At 39.5% G+C, this 20679-nt stretch overlaps 1 protein-coding gene across 1 annotated transcript in view; it reads right to left on the reverse strand.

The window, feature by feature from the left end:
- LOC134347076 (E3 ubiquitin-protein ligase UHRF1-like) overlaps window positions 1-20679 on the reverse strand; it is a 142637-nt gene that overhangs the window by 4099 nt on the left and 117859 nt on the right. Inside the window, exons 5-13 of the mRNA XM_063049183.1 lie at window positions 16209-16318; window positions 15912-16098; window positions 13396-13519; window positions 13186-13293; window positions 12842-12946; window positions 7681-7787; window positions 4230-4392; window positions 3278-3415; window positions 3069-3186 (exon numbers count right to left, since the gene is read on the reverse strand). Of these exons, the coding sequence (XP_062905253.1) occupies window positions 3069-3186; window positions 3278-3415; window positions 4230-4392; window positions 7681-7787; window positions 12842-12946; window positions 13186-13293; window positions 13396-13519; window positions 15912-16098; window positions 16209-16318 (1160 nt within the window). The remainder of the gene's footprint in view (window positions 1-3068; window positions 3187-3277; window positions 3416-4229; window positions 4393-7680; window positions 7788-12841; window positions 12947-13185; window positions 13294-13395; window positions 13520-15911; window positions 16099-16208; window positions 16319-20679) is intronic.

Consider the following 20679-nt stretch of genomic DNA (forward strand, 5'->3'; position numbering starts at 1 on the left):
TGCTGTTTTCCTAGTCACGCTTCCAATAACCTCTGACAAACTTATCTCAGAGGCGGGGATTGATGGATTGTCATTACAAAAATGATAAAATTATGAGAGGCACTGATAAGGTAGACATTCAAAATCTTTTCCCCAGGATAGAAACGTCAAGTACATTTAAGATGTGAATGGGAACGGTTAAGGGAGATATGCTGGGAAAGCTTTGTTTTACACAGAGTAAAATTGCCTGGAATGAGCTTATAGTGGTGGTGGATCCACATATGACGATTGTGTACAAGAGGCCATTAGATGGACACACGTTTCAGGACTCGCACCACCAGGTTCAAGAACACTTGCTACCCGACTCTTGAACAAAAGGGGACAACTACACTCACTTGCCCATCATTGAGCTGTTCCAACAACCAATGATATCACTCTATCTCATGTCCTCATTATTTATTGCTATTTATTTTTATTTGCATGTGCATAGTTTGTTGTCTTTTGCACTCTGGGTGATCTTTCATTGATCCTGTTATAGTTACTATTCTATAGATTTGTTGAGTATGCCCACAGGAAAACGAATCTCAGGGTTGTGCATGGTGACATACGTACCTCAATAATAAACTCTGAACTTTGAACAGGAATATAGAAGGATATGGATCATTTACAGGCAGAAGAGATATTGTTTAATTTGGCATAAATTGGAACAAACTTCAATAGTCGAAGGGCCTGTTACTGTGCTGTACTGTCCCATGCTCTAGGATGTACCCACGTTATGAACACCCAACTTATGGTCATCACCCATACGAATGAGCTCCCGTATTACACCTGACATACATACATACATACATTCATTCCTATGAATAGCAGAACAAGTTTCCACTCTCTCCACTGCTAGTAATTGTTCTTTCTTAGGAGTCTTCTGTGGGTTTGATGCCATTCATTATAATATTATAGAGCGATTCTGGCTTTTTTCCCCCAACATATGGACAAATTCAACTTAAGGGTATCTGTAAAAACAGAACCCATGAATTATCACAGGACAACCTGTGCCTCACACTCTTTAAATAGAGTAGAGTAGACTTGGGTCTGGTTTGTACTTAGTTACAGCCTTCCGGTATGGAAACAGGCCATTCGATCCACTTCATCCATGCCGTTACCCTGCAATTTGCCACATGCCTGCATTTTTTTTTTAAAATCACCGTACAGTCCCTTTGGCGCACGATGTTGTGCCAACCTTTTAACCTACTCCAAGATCAAACCAACCCTTCCTTCTCACAAAGCACTCCATTTTTCTTTCATCGTCACTTAAATCTCCCTAATGTATCTGCCTCAACATTCTCCACTTTCCTCCAGTCATCTTAAAATTATGCCCTCTCGTATTAGCCATTTCTACCCTGGGAAACAAGTGCTGGCTGTTAATTTAAGCTAAGCCTCTTACCACCTTATACAACTCTATCAAGTGATCTCTCATCCTCCTTTACTCCAAAGAGAGAAGCCCTAACTTGCCCAACCTCTCTTCTTGATAGATATTCTCTAATCCAGGAAGCATCCTGGCGAATCTCCTCTCCACCCTCCCTAAAGTTTCCACATCCTTCCTATAATGACGCCACCAGAACTGGGCACAATACTCCAAGTTTTATACAGCTGCAAAATTACCGTGTGGCTCAAACCCCCAACAAATAAAGACCAACACTCCATGCACCATTTTAACTACCCTATCAATTTGCACAGCAGCTTCAAGGGATTTTTGGACATGGACCCCAAAATCCCGCCATTCCTCCACATTGTTAACAATCCTGCCTTTAACCACTTCCTCTGCCTTCAAGTTCCACCTTCTAAGCGCATCACTTTACAAACACTTTTTCGGACTGAACTCCAACTACCACTTCTCAGTCCAGATCTGCATTCTATGTCCCATTGTAACCTTTGTGAAAACTTTTAGAGGACCCATAGCCCTGTACACCTTTCCCACCCATATACTTACCTAGATGTTGTTTAACCATTGCTAACAAGCCTGCCTCAACCACTATTTCTGGCAGCTCATGGCAAATATGCACCACCCTTTGTGTGAAGCTGCCGTCTTGATGTCCTTTTTAAATCTCTCACCTCTGATCTTAAATCAATGCCGTCTTGTTTTTGACGTCTCTGCCCTGGGAAAAACGCTCTGGGTTTTCACCCTGTCCGTGCCCCTCATGACCTTATATGCTTCTATCATGTCAGCCCCTCAACCTCCTACATTCTAGTGAACGAAGTCCTGGTCTACACAACCTTTCCTTGCAACTCAGGCCCCACAACCCCAGGCAACATCTTGGTAAATTTTAATAATTTCATAGCATCTTTTCCGATAACAGAGTGATGAAAATTGTAGAGAATATTCCAAGTAAGGTCTCAGCAACATCTTACATAAATGCAATACAACTTCCCAACTCCTATTCTTGATGCCCCGACCAATCTTCTCCACTCTATCTACCTTAGACATTGCTTCAGCAAACTATGCACTTGCACTCCTAGATTCCTCTGTTCCATAACACCCCACCAGGGCCCTACCATTCACTGTATTAGTCTTCCTTAAGTGAGGGAGTACCTGGCAGAGGAGGCTTAATACCAGAGGAAACAAAAGATCCAACCAGTGGATCATGCTCATTTCCCAACAAGAATTTCAGTCACACTGCATTTACTAAAACTAGCTCTTGATAGGTAATGAATCTGTGGAATTCGTTGCCACAGAGGGCCTTGGAAACCAGATCATTGCATGCATTTAAGTCCAAAATGGATATTGGCAAAGTGGTTAAGGGTTACAAGAAGAAGGCAAGACGATAGAATCGAAAAAGAAATCTGTCATGATTGAATGGTACAGCAACGTGATGGGGCCAAACGGTCTAATTCTGCTCCTATATCTTATGGCCTTGATGATGCAGAGTCTCACTCTCAAACATCAACTTTCCCTTTGTCTCACTAATGCTACTTGACCCGTTGAGTTCCTCCAGTGGTTTTTTTTTTGCTCTTGATGCAACAACGTTTTTTTTTATGGTCACTATAATGAATTTTCCACAGATACACTAACATAAAAGCATTTCTAGACATACCAGTTTTTCGCTGCCTCTTCTGAGATGTTCTACCACAATTGTTCACCATCGAAGTGGGTTCCTGTTTTTTGCCCTTTTTTGCCTTATTTGCCATAGCTTCCAGGTATCCTTCAGGATACTATCATCAAATACAATACAGAATTAAAAATAGTGTTTATATCTTTTCAAGAACAGTCCATTGTTAGGGTAATAAAATAACAAGCTCTGACCTGTATTTTCAAGCCCAGTTTCTTTGTTCTATCCTTTCCTTCTGGGGTCCATGGAGCAGGTTCTACGTCATCACGTCGCAGGAGATAGCGCCAGACCAGGAAACCAGACTTCCCAATTTCAGGCCAGTATTTTACCACCTAGTTATTGCAAAAGTTGAAATTAACATCCTCTGTTTTTGACTGTAGTCCCAACTCCTGCTTATATTCCCCATGTTCTTTTAATAACTAGGTAGCAGAGGCTGAGGGTTTAAAGGGTGGTATTAGAGAAGTGCTGTACATTGCAACTACAGATTTCAGATGGTTGAGAAAATGAACTGTGGATGGGATGCCAAACAGGCAGCTTTGTCCTGGATGTTGTTATTGTTATTAGAACTGTACAGAATTCCATCATTCTCCATTCGCCTTGGAAATGAAGGAATTGTTTCAGGGATTCATAGCAGGTGTGTCTTGTCACAGTACATTCACTTAAGCTGAACTTGCAACTACTGTGTATGTGGCTTGCCCAATCAATTCTCCTCCATGTAGACTGCTCCATATCTTAAGGGTTGTGAACGGAACACCATCCTAACTTAGAATGAAGGGAAGACAACAGATAAAGGACCTAAATATTACAGGGCCTGGGACCTTGAACTGGAACTACTATAACTAACTATATCAGATATTAACATGGTTTACAACATGCTTAAATAAATGTTCTCATTTTAATTTTGAAAACCACCTAGCATTTAACAGCGGCGTTGTTTTTGTTTAAAATATTTGTGTTTTTATAGATGGAAAGAAATAACTTGTATTTAAATCAAGGGAGGATGATTCCAAAGCAAAGTCAGCTGCACCAGCAATGACAATTCACTAACACTTCAAATGAACACACAGGCAATAAACTGTAACTACAGGGCCCTCTGTCGGACGTGAAACTGAGCCATGCAAGTTTTGACTTTCAGCGAATGAGAACCTTGTAAATCCCATCATATCTGTTGCCCTCTTCAGGTGCATATTTGCTGACTTTCCGTCCTTTTGAACTGCGGACCACCCGAACCGATTTCCCAGCCTTCCAGTCTTTGGCTTCTGCTCCAACCTCATCGTTCAGCACAGCGTCACAATTAAGAGCCAGTGCCCTGAAATAAAACACAGGGAATTGATGCTTGAAATTAAGTAGCATTTAACGTTCAAGCTGACGACACGGTGCCGACTAGTTAAAATTCAGGATTTAGAAGCATAACAAAATACATGAGAAACATTCTACAAATGCAAATTCATATTTACAATTCTTCAAACTGAAATTAAAAGAATTTTAATGAAGCACAATGTTGGGGTTACTCATTAAAAGATACAAGAGAATCTGCAGATGCTGGAGTAAGGAACAACATACAAAATGCTAAATGGAGGGAAAGGACAATTGACCTTTTAGGTTGAGATCCTTCATGAGGTCTGACTGACCTCATTAGGTTCTGGTCTATTGTCACATGAAAGAATTTCTTGTCTAGTTTTATAATATTTGTGATTACATGACTAAGAAACACTCATAAGAAAATGCACATGCACTCTCCAAGAGTTATAAATATTTTAGTGCATGCAGTACTAGCGAAAGAGGCTATAGGAAGTTCATATTCCAACATTCAAAACCTACAAAAAGATAGCAGATGTGCAGTGATGGTAGCTCAACAGAAGCATACAGCTGCCGAATTCCTATTTCTTGTAGTGCAATTGAAATACAACCTATAATTGTTAAAACTTTGTCCTTTAATTCCTCTGCACACCCCAACTTCCCTCAAACTAATATAACAGCCCTATGGTTATGAGACTAACAACCCAGATGTGACATTCTAATTTCAGCAAGTCAAATGTGAAATTGAATTCAGTCTGTTAAGAACCAGAAGGAGGATACAATATTTCACAATGGCACAATATCTAAGGGAAGTTATTCAATTCAGTATGTATTTAACAGCAAATGTTTGATGATCCAGGAACCAAATTAACTCCTAGGACAAGAACGATTTCTTTTGAGGAGAAAAACAATCCTTTACTGAGATTGATTTTTTTTTTTGACAGTGAAGAGAAATACATTGAATCAGACCATAAGCACAATTTTGCTGAGAAGAACAGGTTTTATGAGCCTTAAGTCCTTACGATGGGGCTCCAATCTGGTATAGCAGATAGCACCAATGACACAGAACTTAAACCCTTCATTGGGACTGATGAAGAGTCTCAGTCAGAAACATCAATCGTTTACTCCCCTCCATAAAGACGGCCTGACTTGCTGATTTCTTCCAGTAGTTTGTGCTGTTTTACTCATGATTTCCAGCATCTGCAGAATCTTCTGTGTCCATCATGTGCACAGACTGTCCATAAATTGGGAGTTCTTAACAAAGAGAAGACCTGTACAAGGCAATGTGATTCTGAGAACCCGCATCAGTTTAGTGGGCCAAATGCCTTCCTTCCATTTCACTACTAACCTGGGAAAGCAAGAACAGTGATACTGCCTCATTGTTTGGATTTGATTTTCACTAAACAAAAATATTATTAAAATTCTTCTTCAAATGAGGATACGCAATATACAGTATATTATGTACAAACATCAAATTACATTTTCAAATATCACACCAATTCCGTGAGCTTAATTCTTCATGAGTATATTCTAATTCAAAAATAATTTCTTTCTCTTGGATGTACTTCACTTTTTTTTTATATAAATGCCATCCATTCTTTTTTTCCTAATACAGGGGTTCACATTAACAGCTGAGATGCTCATTTTTTGCTCAGGTTGGGAAAAAAATACGCTCTTCTCTCAGGAGGTTACATCAGGGGTCCCCAACCTTTTTTGCACTGCAGACCGGTTTAATATTGACAATATTCTTGCGGACCGGCCGACCCCAGGGCGGGGGTAGGGTTGCCAACGGACAAGAGTAGCAGTCAAATACGTTGTGTTTACCCGGAGAAAGACTACAATGACCACGAAGCCTTGCGCCGGCACCAGTGCACATGCGTGACCTGCGAATGCGTGTACCTGCCGATTTTTTTTTCTGCAAATCGTTTTTGGCGATTCCGTTCGGGGGGGGGGGAGGGGTTAATCACGACCGGAAAAAAGGTGGTAAGTGGCTAATACACTCAATTTCATTTCTAAAAGGATTTATCTAACCAATTTAATATTAAACACACAGCGCATATTTTCCTCACATGAACATAGTGATAAGTCAATTATCAGGGGAGCTTGAAGTAAGTGTTGAACAAACATTTAGTAGAAGTGGCGAGGCAGGTTTGATATTATCATTTAAAGAAAAATTGGATAGGTATATGGACAGGAAAGGAATGGAGGGTTATGGGCTGAGTGCAGGTCGGTGGCACTAGGTAAGAGTAGCTTACGGACTAGAAGGGACGAGATGGCCTGTTTCCGTGCTGTAATTGTTATATGGTTATATAAGTCAATAGCATCATAACATTTTAAGTAACATTTGGATATTAAAAAAAAGCACATATTTTCCCCGTATGAACATATAAAATCATTGCAACACACCAATATCGCTGAATCAGTGGGAGCCCTGGGCTTGTTTTCCTGCAACAAGACGGTCCTATCGAGGGGTGATGGGTGACAGCGATACTCGAAGGGGGTTCCTTATGTCCAGTCTATTCCACAGTTTAGTTTTTGTTGCGTTCAATGCAGGAAACTCCGCTTCGCAGAAAAATGTTGGAAATGGAAGCAACGCTTTCAGAGCTTTCGTGGCTATCTCAGGATATTTAGCCCTGACTTTGATCCAGAATGCCGGCAGAGATGTTATGTCAAACATACTTTTCAGCCCGCCTTCATTTGCAAGCTTGAGGAGTTGATCTCCTTCCCACGCTGACATGGATGACGCGCGGGTAATGACCTCGCGTGCGTTCAACAGTGGCCGTGACAGGGAATGAGGAAAGGTGCAGCTGACTCATATCACCAAATCATATCGTTTCCTCACGGCCCGGTGGTTGGGGACCACTGGATTACATGATCAAGCTCGAATTACCTGTTGATTATCTCCAGCACTTTTTCTGAAACTGATTCCCCCACTTGCTTATTTCATTGAGAGAATTTATCCCTCAGTAAAACATAATAGACTAATTATGATATGCCTAAATACTGTTTGTTTGTGAAACTTCGCAATACCTGGTTTGACTGAGGCTGCAAATCAAAAGTTTGACAAATAATTCATCAACCAGAAGCAAATTACAACATTTTCTGAAGTAATGAGACCAAGTACAAAATCAATAGGTCTTTGAAATTTCTCTGCAAACAAAATAAATTGCGAGTATGTTGCAGTACTTTTGTGTTACATGGCATTAGAATTCATTCTGTCACACTGAACTCTGCTGTGAACACCTGGTTGCATTATACAAAATCCATAAAAGGACAACCCATAAATGGCAAACCTTACCTGTTCATGTTGGTGAGAGTCTGATCATATGATTGCTCCCCAATTCTCTTATTTCCAGAAAGGTCTCGCCCACCGCTTCCAGTGTATGTAAATTCATTGCCTCGATCCTATTAAAAATAAACACATCAGCTACAGAGCTTTTCTCAAGTCAAGTTTATTGTCATGTGTCCAAGTGCAACGAGCAATGGGCACAATGAGAAACTTGCTTGCAGAAGCATCACAGGCATGACCCAGACAGCTGTATTTTAAGTCAATGTGCTCAGAATTACAGAATTTCTGCTCTATCAGTAATCACACCGTGGGAAAGGTATGACCTGGTAACATTATGAACTGACAATGATAACATCAGGATCTGAAGTGGAGCTCAGCTACCTGACAGAGTGCAAAAGAACCTAACCATTTGTGTCACCTTCAGGTTGAATTGGGTATACATTCTCAACAAGCAAGCATTTGTGTTAATTCATGACAACCCAGCCAACTAAATTATCAGATGCTTCAAATTAACAGATAGTTCAAATTATCCAGATCAGGACAACTTGAACATAGAATATAGAAATATAGCACAGTACAGGCTCTTCGGCCCACAAAGTTGTGCCATCGTTTTAACCTACTCTAAGGTTAGCATAACTTTTCCCTCCCACATAGCCCCCTCCCATCCCTGGCAGGGCATTCCATGTACCCATCATTCTCTGTGTGAAGAACTTACCTCTGACATCTCTCCAAGCATCTCAGAAATATGCCTCCTCATATTAGACATTTCCGCTCTGGAAGAAAGTATCTGGCTAACCATTCTATCTAAACTCTTGTCTTGTACACCTTTATGAAATCACCTCTCATTCTCCTAGCTCGCTCAATCTATCCTCATAATACCTGCTCCCTAATCCAGGCAGCATCCTGGTAAATCTCCTCTGCACCTTCTCGAAAGCTTCCACATCCTTCCTATAATGAGACAACCAGAAGTGAACACAATATTCCAAGTGTGGTCTAACTTACAGAGCTGCAACATTATCTCACGATTCTTGAACTCAATCCCTGACAAATGAATGACAATGTACCTTCTTAACAACCCTATCAACTTGCACGGCAACTTTGAGAGAACTATGGGCATTGACCCCAAGTTCCCCCTGTTCCTCAACATTGCTGAGAATCCTGCCATTAACACTGTACTCTGCCTTCAATTTTGACCTTTCCAAAGTGAATCACTTCACGCTCTTCTGGGTTGAATTTCATCTGCCCCTTCTTAGCCCACATTTGCATCCTGTAAATGTCCCACTGTAATCTATGGCAGCCTTCTACACTATCCACACCACCACAAAACTTCATGCCATCTGCAGAATTACTAACCACCCCTTCGACTTCCTCATCCAAGTAATTTATAAAATTTACAAACAGCAGGGGTCCAAGAACAGATCCCTGTAGAACACCACTGGTCACCAACCTCCAAGCAAAAATAGCTCCACCTATAACCACCTACTGCCTTCTATAGGCAAGCCAATTCAGGAACTACACAGCCAAGTTTCCCTGTAACCTTAATGCTTAATATTTCTGTGGTGAAGATTGATCATCAGTTCACTTATGCAACAAAGGACAAATCTTCAAGTTGGAACCACTTTTGGACTGGCCATAAACAGGGAAATTTAAATTTTACCACAGCTTCAGGCAGTACGTCCCAGAATCCATTTACCCTCTGTGTGGAACAAAATTTCCCTCTCACTTTTCTAAACTCTCATCCTCTCACCATACACTTACACCCTCTTGTCTTGTACACCCCACTACAGGGAGAAATGATTGCTAATATCTTCCCTATCTAGTCCCATAACAGTGGACAGAAGTGTAGTGTAGTAGTTAGCAACACACTACTCCACGGCTGTCTTTAACAAGTTTGTACGTTCTCCCCATGACCACATGGTTTCCCTCCAGAAGCTCAAGTTTTCTCTCACTTTCCAAAGAGAAACAGGTTAGTAAGTTAATTAGTCACATGGGTGTACTTGGCCTCACTAAGCCAGAAGGGCATGTTGTCATGCAATATCTCTAAATAAAAAATAAAGCAAAAGGCCACGCATCTTAACACTTTGTAAGCCGTGTCTCAATAATATCAATTATTTTACATAAAACAAGATAGATACAAAAGATAAAGCAGAAAGAGTATCATAAATAAGTCATGGGCCCCATTATGTCAAACCATTCTTTACTGCAATGTACATAATTGTCTTGATTTCCTTGACCACCTATCTCTTAGTCTAAAATTGTGTGAGGACTATTTCATCACAGAACTTCTTTTTAAGAACATATTATGTTTATATTTGTTTCCACTCTTTGTTTTTTTTAATACAATGACTAATTATGGCGTCAAGGGCTGCAATTTTCAAATGTGTACTGTTCATTAATATAATTTCCTCGCTGTATCATTTTGAAACACTATATCCCCACTTGTGCTGCAGAGCTTGATGAATCACTGCCAAGAATATAGAGTGCAAGTTCAAATAGGCAGCAACATTAAACAACTTCTTTGATTTTACAGTTAGAAAAGTAGAATCCTGCTTTTGAGTACGAGGACTGTGCTGGCTTTACTCCTGATCTGTGTTATCTTGCTCAGATAATGAAAAATTATGATTTTCTTAGAACTACCAACTAATGTTGGGCAGGATGGAATAAGTTCAGCTAACAATAACTCTTCATTACTACTCAGTAATCTCTAGCAGCTGGAAAAGCAGTGGAACAAAGAATGAAAATGTTGGATATTGAAAACTAAAACATATAATGTTGGAAAAACTCAGCAAGTCAAACTGCATCCATAGAGGGAGAAACAATCAACCTTCTGGATCATTGACCCTTCATCGCAATTGCTGACTGACCTGTCGAGTGCGTTCCTGTTTTTGTTTATGAAAGGCTGACATCCGTTTGTGAGCACCGTTCTGATCAGATCATTCTCTCACAGTCTGAAACTGAATACTTGAAAAATACTAAAGGATAGCTAGTGCATCTTCACTAGGGACAAAATTGAAAGAAGGTTACATGCATTTGTGTACTAATTTATGTATGACCATGCCAATTTGTGTATAGATGCATTTTTAAAACCAGAGAATATTTTAATGTAGTCATTAAATTAGTGGACCAGAAGTCAGATTACAGGGAGCAAATGCAAATCAAACAAAAATGCAGATGATGGATATTTGAAGCTGAAACAGAAAATGCTGGAAACATTCTGTCGAAGACCTTCCATCAGCCCTGAACCATATCCACAGGTGCAGGCTGACCTGGTGAGTGTTTCTAATATTTTCTGTTGCAGAGATTTTAAATTTGAGTAATCAGACAAAATGTAATACTTCAGTAAGACTGGCCATAAAGCTAGTTAAATGTCATGAAAACTCAAATTTGTATCAGTCAGTGTTGCCACATGTGACCCCAGATCAGCTAATGTGGTTGACTCTTAGAAGCTTCTCAGTCCTAGGGCACGAAGTAATGGATTATAAATATCAGCATAGCCAGCAACATCCAAGTCCCATGAAAGGGTGAAATGATTATACAGTGAACCGGTGTCTCTTGTTCTGAGGATCAACCAGCTATCCTTCAGTATTTCAAATTAAATAAACAGTAAGTCGAAGAAGGCAAACATGCATGCTTGGTTTATTATTGTCAAGTTTACCAAGATACAGTGGAAAAACTTTTGGTTGCATGCCAGCCAAGCATATCATTCCAAAAAAAAACTGAAATAATACAAAGGAAAACAGAATACAATTTAGAAAACTAAAACAATAGCACATGCTATCAATCTGAAATATAACAACTGTAAAATGCTAATATACAGTAGCATCCGGAGTGAGAAACAGTTGATAATCTCTCACCAGGTTTGGATAATTAGTGATAAAGGGATGAACAAGATCAGCAAGAAGAGGAAACAATGATCGGATACATGATATGAGTGATTAAGTAACAAAGGGGATAATGGTGTGAGACAGAAACAGTAAAAGTAAAGAAAGTGATGTCCAGCATATAAATCAGAACAACAGGAACGTCACATGAAATTTCTGAACTCAGCTAAGAGTCTGGAAGTCTGTAAAGTTAAATAATCATTGATCTATAATGTGAAGATGATTAGTTGTACCTCATTTTTGCGCTGAACTTCAAAGGAATTATGCATGAGCCAAGTTCAGAAACTTCAGAGCAGGAGAGAATTGTAGACTATTGACATAGCTGAGGCTTGGGATAATTTCTGTGGATATATGTTCTGTATAAACATCGTCTAATCATCATTTGTACCCCCACCCCCATGCAGAAATACCACTCTGAATAATATGTATTATGCCAATCCCAAATTAGTACTAATAATCTACCTCAAAGGTAATGCGTGCTTGATGATGAGAAAACAGGACGTCAAATTACACTTCCTGGGTTCATCATGGAAAGTGAGGATGTAATGGTGAGAAATATACCATACTTTCACAAAAGGAACGGAACCTTTGGGACAGTGAAACTGTAACACACACTTCGGAAGGCATCATGATGGAGGCACTGAAAATACAAGATTTACTGCTGAATGTAGAGATTGGTGAAGTAAAAGGCAATGACAAGGGGAAGGGCAAGTCCAGACTTGCAGGACAAAGAAGGGATGTGGCAAAAGGATCAGTCCATAACAATGGAAGAAAATTCCCAACTGCGGAAAAAGGAAAAAGGATGCCATGATTTGAACGGTAACATCAACAGAATGGAATCAGAAAATTAAATCCTCCTGTGCACTGGGAAGACCAGGTACAAATGAGTTAAGTGGTGCGCATTCACTCTGCAAGGTGAGGCTAAGCTTCCAGGTGCCTGCTCACTGTTTCTGCGACATTCCAATGAAGCTGGATAATTTGTACCCTATCTTTCAGTCAGTGTATCACAATACAAGTTCAAAAATTTCAGAAAATTAAGCTTACATTTCCATTTTCAGCACCTATGGATCTGCCTTTCATAACTTCTTCAAACTTCTGTTTTACTACAAACCTTCAATTCTGTTCTCCTCCCTGTTGCAACGTAAAACTTGTTTAATCTCTAACTTTAGAGTTCACCGACTGGAAACATTAACCCTGTTTCGCATTCCACAGATGCTGACCGACCTTCTGAGAATATCCAACATTTTGTTTTCATTACTGTGTAGAGGATACTAGTTTAAATCACATACCACTTCATCCTCAAAGCCTCCAGCGAGCACCAGGGAGTAGGCTCCATCATTGCTCCGTCCATGAATCCCTCCGACATGTGGCCTGTGAACACCTGCTTCACTCACCTTGCGGCAACAAAGCATCCAAATTTAAACAGGTAGCAATCAAATTGCTCATCAGGTGATCAACAATCATGCCAATTTTTTTTTATCTATCATTAACAAAATCATAAAAAGAAACAGAGATCTTCCAGATCTGTTACACGATTCGAAATAGGATTCCTCAAGATTGAGTATTATTGTCAAAATAAAATAAATCACCAACAAATGCTGAGAAATGGAAGAAATTAAAGAATGGTACACACCTGAACTCTGAACTTCCACATTGTACCAACAGGAGTTCCAGGTATGGGACCATAATGGTTAGAAGGAACTATTGTGCATTCCTTTGTGCGACCAACACAGGCCATACCCTAAGGATATGTGATAGATTGCAAGAAGTAAATTGATAATTAAACAAGCACTCAAATGAATGTACACACATGAAATGGTAATGGACAAGCAGCTGTACCCACCTTGCCCCAGTCTCTCTGACTTGCAGTGCTGGCAGAGGGCATCTTGGCCTTCTTTTTACTTTCTTTAAGTTTTTCTCCTGCTCGGACAACTTCGCTTGTATCATTTTTACAGGAGGGGCAATACCTGCAGATACATAGTGTTTAAATAGAGAATAACATGACTGATATCGAACGTAATGAAAGACCAAGGATTCAAATCAAAACTTCAGTCACGAAGCATGACAGAAAAATAACAACAGTTCAGAAAAACAAAGACAGTCATCCATGGTATTTTGTTAGCTCAGCACAGGGCTGACATCAATCCCAAAACCAATTACATTTAATAAGCATAAAATCTTTATGGTCCACAAGACATAATACAATCAATAGTGCATCAATTTAATCAAATTTTGAGCTATTTAAGATTGTTTCATCCAATTAAGTTTTGTCAACCCACACAAGTGAATGGTAAATTGGTTTATTATTGTCGCATGTACCAAGGTGCAGTGAAAAAACTGTCTTGCATACTGTCCACAGATTAATTCATTACAACAGTGCACTGAGATAGTACAAGGTAAAACAATAACTGAGTGCAGAATGAAGTTTTACAATACTGAGGAACTGCAATGTAGGTAAAGAGCAAGGTGCAAGTGCCATTGCCAATTAATGGGACTCCGGAAACTGGCACTCATTGCTCAGTAACACTTGAACAGCGGGGCCAGCCCTGCTCTGATCTGAACTGTTCCGAAGTTTGAACAAAGAAGTGCCACTTTTATTCCGAAATTGATGAGTTAGATACCAATATTGAGCATCTCAATACAAATTTTATTCACTTCCAAATCCCATCATTTACATAAAGTACAAGTAATGCATACTTTTGTAATACATATTTCAGGTGTTAATAACAAAACAAAGTGACGTGTTAAAGGCCAAAAATACTTCAGAATTATAAAAATAACTGTCCAATAATAAGCGTTGCAGTAGGATCCTTCATTTGCATCGTTATCTTGTCTTGTTATGCTTGGTGACTTAGATTCCCAGGCTTGGACAGAAAAGCTGTACAAAAGGGAGTTAGGCTTTCAGTCTGGATGACCGCACTACGTCTGCACACTGTCTCTGTTGACTCTTGCCCTTACTGAATTCCCACACTAAGAAAAGGCTGTATGAAATGTCTGTTAGCGTACCATTTTAACCTTTTCTTTGATGTAACTTCCATACAAGGTCACAATGAGGTAGAAGGTGAGGTCAGGAGCCCATCTTACTGCACTGGTGAAACACTCAATAGTCTTATAACAGTGGGATATAAATTGTCCTTGAGGCTGATGGTATGTGCTTTCAGGCTCTTTATCTTCTGCTTGAAGAGAGAGGGGAGAAAAGAGAATGGCCAGGGTGGGTGGTGTCCTTGATTATGCTGGCTGCTTTACCGAGACAGCAAGAAGTGTAGAGAAAATTCAGGGAAGGGAGGCTGGTTGCCATGATGTGCTGTGTCCACAACTCTCTTCACTTCCTTGTAGTAAAGCAATTTCTTGTAGATTATTTGCTAATGCCACATTTGGAACTTATTACCAATTGTTGTTTCAGAATTGGAAAGAATAGTTCACTATGTGACTTTGCATGAACTTGCCCAATGGCAGATGGGCCTAATAATACTGACTTCCACAAAAACAGCAGGTTAGAACACTGGTGCCAAATGTCACTTCTGCTGCTTTAGTAGGTTGCTACTACAACCAAAGATAATCTAAATTGTTATCAAACATATAAACTTCTGCAGGCAGTACTATGATCCTAACAAGCAACTGAAAGCTGGCAATCAGCTCTCTGTAAACTAGATATTGTTCTTTTTACATGTAGTCTTAGGTTACTAAATTGGCTGTAGTTTTATTCCAAAACTGATTTCTCATTCTAGTGCCAATAAATGATTCAGAATTCTGAATTATTCATCTGTTTCCTTCATTGTGTGCCTTCACAATGAAGTAAAGGCACATCTTTCGAGAACTATTTGTAGATTTGTAAGTGGAGCCAAGTTAGTTAAGCCCAACTGCAAAAGACCAGCTTCTTGTGTTTTTTTTTATATACAAAATAAAAGGTGTTATTACACACCGCTATAAGAAACAAAAATTATGCTAACCATATGCACTGGTTGAGTAAGTATCTGAAGAGTGACAATGGTGAAGATCCAAGGCAAATATCAAATAGTGGTCAGAAAATTGGGATTAAGGAAAAAAACAACTGTAGATGCACCAAGTTCAGTAGCAAATTCAACAGCACCCACAAGCAAGAAATCAAAATCAGCCTAGTTCTGCTGTTTGTAGGAATAAATGTATGGCAGACATTTAACAATATGGGACACCACTTGTATCTACCCTATAAATCAGATGCTTGTAACCAGGAGATCATCTGTAATTATAACCTAGTACATACTTTTAGTGGGCGGTTTTAATTAAATTCATAGCCCTCTGAAAAGGCATAAAGATTCTTCTGCTCTTTCCCTTGTCCCACCAACCAACCAAAATGATATTCATCTAGACAAAATTTACCAGTCTTCATCTTCTGGTATGTGGCTGAGGGGTGGGTTCAAGCAGTATGTGTGATACGCCATGTTACACTCGTCACACAACAGCTGCATATCTGGATCCTGCTTCCCACCACATAATCGACAGGCACAGAATCTGCATTCTCTATCAGGATCTGCCTTGCAGTGTTTACATTCAGGTCCACTCTTCCCTGGAGAAGTAGTGAAGGAAAATAAAATCAAAACAATTGTTTGAATTAAGTACTGTCCACAGATTAAATTATCAGTATACACAAGTCTTTGCATATAATCAGCATCGTACTTTTAAACTGGCCATCGGCATGTGTAATTGGCTCAGCTCCAGTTTCTTCAATCTTGTATATTTCATCGAAAAACACTACCTTGCAATCAGCCATTACATCTAATGGGCCTCTGTAAAAGATAAGAAGTGCAAACATTTACAGGATTGCAAAATTAAGCAATTTTATCAATATTTAAAACAGACATCTTCTAAAGAAATCCTTCAAAATCAGTTAAAAGCATTTTTGACAAATGCAACTTTTGGTGCAAATTTCACTGTTACAAAGTAAAGATGGGTTAGAGAATAAATATTCATTTTCAAAAACATCATATATACAAATACAGTGTAAAGCACTTCCATGTAAAAAAAATCTGTTAAGTATTCTTTCCTAATGCAAACAAAGGTCAACAGCTAACTCTGACATTGCTACTAATTGCTTTAACCAATGCCATAGGTATGCACATGCAATACAAGCTCACCGCGGGAAAATATGATTATTCATAATCAAAGTTATTCTTTCAAGCAGAGACCCTCCATTCAATGTAATATTAAAGATAAATACAGCAAATAGTTTTGGTGATCATGTGGTAGATTTGCAAATGCACAAATGGTAAATTCAATCTCCTAATACTAAAATATACAGGGGTCCCTCGCTTTTCGAACGTCTGCTTTACGAAACCTCAATGTTACGAAAGACCTACATTAGTTACTTGTTTTCGCTAACAGAAGGTGTTTTCACTGTTACGAAAAAGGCAGCGCGCGCCCCGAGCAGCCGCTCTCCCCTGGAACTGCATTCTAGCCGGCATTGCTTACACACGTGCCTGTGAGCATCTGTTAGCAAGGTGAGTTCTAAGGTATTGGAAAAGCCTAAAAGAGCTCGTAAGGGTGTTACACTTAGCCTAAAACTAGAAAAAAATTAAGCATTTTGATCGTGGTGAACGAAGTAAGGACAAAGTGAGTTTGGCTTTTGGAAGTTGAAGATGATGATGTTGAAGAGGTTTTGGCATCCCGTGACCAAGAACTGATAGATGAAGAGCTGATGCAATTGGAAGAGGAAAGGATAACAATCGAAACCAAATGTAGTAGCGAACGGACCAAAAGTGAAGTCGTCCAGGAACTGAACGTGAAGCAACTGCGTGAGATTTTCGCTGCAACGATACGACTTTAATTTTGAAAGGGTACGTCGGTTTGGGGCATATTTGCAGGATGGTTTGAGTGTTTACAAAGAACTATATGATCAAAAAATGCACGAGGCTAAGCAGTCAAGCAAGCCTTCCACATCAGACGACGAACCTCGATCTTCGCCAAAGAAGATGACCTGCCTGCCCTGATCAATGATGAGATGACGATGAGATGACACGACACCCTAGTGGTCCCAACCCCGGGCCGCGGACAAATACCGATTCGCGGAGAATGCAGCGGTAACCCGGAGGCACACAGCACATCTTTAAGAAAAAAGCCGAAATAAACAAACTAATTAATTAGGTGCTGCCGGACACGTAATTAATTAGCTTGTTTGTTTCGGCTTTTTTCTTAAAGATGTGCTGGGTGCCTCCCGGCCACCACTGTACCTCTGCATTCTTCGTGGATCAGCTTCAGTTCGCTGCCCGGAGGGTGGGGGCCATTGCACCACCCCAGACTTCGACGACTCAGCCTAACACACCATCATCACTGTGCTCGGCGCTGTCTTCCTGACTGCCGTGATACTACACTGTACATACATTATTTCTACCTTTATATCAGCTGTGTATTTTTATGTGTTATTTAGTATGATTTGGAGAGCACTTGCGCCGTGTTTCTGCCGAGAGCGCTTGAGTGAGATTGTCTGCCGACGGCGCTTGCGTGAGATTTTCGCTACGGAGAGCAGTGCGGCAATGATTGTGGAAAAGTATTTCTACTTTATATAGGCTGTGTATTCATCATATCATTCCTGCTTTTACTACATGTTACTGTTATTTTAGGTATTGTGTGTTATTTGGCATGATTTGGAAGGTTATTTCTGGGTCTGCGAATGCTCACAAATTTTTCCCATGTAAATTAATGGTAATTGCTTCTTCGCTTTACGACATTCTGGCTTACGAACCATTTCATAGGAACGCTCTACCTTCGGATGGCGGGGGAAACCTGTAGTAGAATCGAACGTTTTTGCACAGCTAACCAGTTTGAAATTTTTGTTACGACAAACAGATCTTGTGCTGTGAAAAACTGCGAAGGTAATCTGAAATTATGTTTAATACGTGAGTAACACCTATGACTTTTGTAATCTTTTAACTCTGCCCTAAAAAATGATTTTAAATGAAAGTTATATTTACATTAAAATTCATAATTAGATGCTCATCCTTAATACCTTTAAAGGCAAATTATTCAGGTGATAAGTTGCCCAAATTTTCCCTGAAAATTGAGAATTTTCTATAATTTACAAATTTTTATTTGAATTTAATAGCTTTTTTTGATTATTCATTAATATCAGTGACACTAAAAGAATGATCAAACTAAGAGCTGGTGCATCTAAGGAGTGTACTTTTCCCAGCTGTCAAAGCATTTCTTGGAGTTGGGGTGGGGGGGAGGGAGAAACTTCCTTAAGTTCTGCAACATGAGATCAGAAATCCCTGCACAATGCCTTTTCAAATCAGTCAAAGCTGACTAATGGACCAAGTTACTGCTGAAACACTCACACAAGTTTGCACTAGGTGGGTGATGAGAATGTGCCACTTCTAGGAAATTCTTTCTCAAGAATTGCTTCTGTGAACCAAGTCTATGGTGGTATTAAATTTCTGTGAACTTACTGCTATTATCAGGTTCTGGAGAAGCTTTTCTGACCTAAATAGGAGTTAGTGCCCTAAGTAACTAGACCCTAAATAGCAACAGATGTGCCAATCCTCTGCACAATTGGTTGTTAACACATGACAAGATCAGAAGCCAATCATTCATGCCAAAACAATGCAGACCCCAACTGCTGTCCAGCCCGTGGAAGTCTTTAATGCCTCTGAGCATTAACATTCAGGGACAATTGAAAAATCAAAGAATTGTTCTGAAATTTAATGAACTGAAGAAATTAAATTTAAATAATGCATTGCCTGTACAACTATTTCCCTCTACTGAAGTGATGGATTTGCTGTTCCTGGTGTGAGTTCATCTGCAGAGTACCCAAGAAACTGATGGGAAGTGTAAGAGGCTGATGGTCTGCCACTGAACTCCATGAGGAGTTCACTATCAGAGTGCTATTGATTTAATGAACCACTGAACACTTAAGGTACAGTTTGGTGCTATCTACTGGTAACTGCCATTTAATTCCAACTCAGTGCTCTGAATTGCATTCTGCTTATATGCTTAAGAGCATCAATGCAGATTGACAACGACATACAGTTATAATTGAACAGGCATCAGACTAGTAATGAAGAGTGTAACATCCAGAAGCCTGTTACAAGCAAACAAAGCCACTGTAAGTAAATTAACATAATAGTCTTCTCCACGATTAGTAAGCCCTGGAAGCAACTCCACTAACTAAAATGTCACCTGATATTTGATAAGGTGGTTTGATTACATGGGCACTGGAATTATATTTGTACTAAGATTTTAGAATGAGGCTCTGAGGATGGTACTCCTCTCCACAGCAATTAATATAATCTGTTAATGGATAGGTTACAAAATAGAATCTATTGTGGAAATGCTCTAGCAGCTTGTAACAGAATCATGCACAATAATGAAGGTGACTTAAGGTAAAGAGTTAATAAAGAAAATGTAAAAACACAACATTTACATCTGTCAGAATTATATTCTCAAAAATTATTTAAAAGTAGTCATAAACTAAATGTAAATAATACCCAAACTAATATAATCTAATTGCTCATAGTGCTCCAATTGTAGTCAAATCAATGCCTTACAAAGCCTCAGCATTACTTTCTTGTTTTTATTATCTTGCCTTCTAGAAGCATTTGCCTAAAGCACATGTCCCTGCAATGAAACCACTTAGGAAGTCCAGTGTAAAAGCACTGGGCCAAAAGGAATCTTGTGTGACCTATCAAACTGCATTAATGGTACAAAAACCAGTATAGGTCTTTTTGCACCAGCAATTATATTGTCCAATAACTAAATTATTGTGGATTTTCCTTTACGCCTCCTGGATACAGCTGAACAATCACTTCATCCCTGAAATATTTAATGAGCAAGATTACAATGTAGAGTACTACAATGCAAGCCAGAATTCTTAACAGATATCCTGTGGGTTTGCAAACATCAGCAAAACTATTATTTAATATTTGTCTATGCTTCTTCTTTAGTGCAACACTTCATTACTTTCCACCTTCATCTGTGGCTTGTTTTATCTTACAATTCTGCAGATGCTCCTGAGAACTTCACCTAAACAGAGGCCCTTCGTGCCCTGGATTTTTTGTTATAAACAGATGCCACAGCTGAATTAAGCGTACACCAACCCATCTAACTGTATTTGGTATTGTGCAATTGAGCTGATTATTCCCCACCCCACCCCAGA

Source organism: Mobula hypostoma, chromosome 5 (genome assembly GCF_963921235.1).
Source record: "Mobula hypostoma chromosome 5, sMobHyp1.1, whole genome shotgun sequence".
NCBI lineage: Eukaryota > Metazoa > Chordata > Chondrichthyes > Myliobatiformes > Myliobatidae > Mobula > Mobula hypostoma.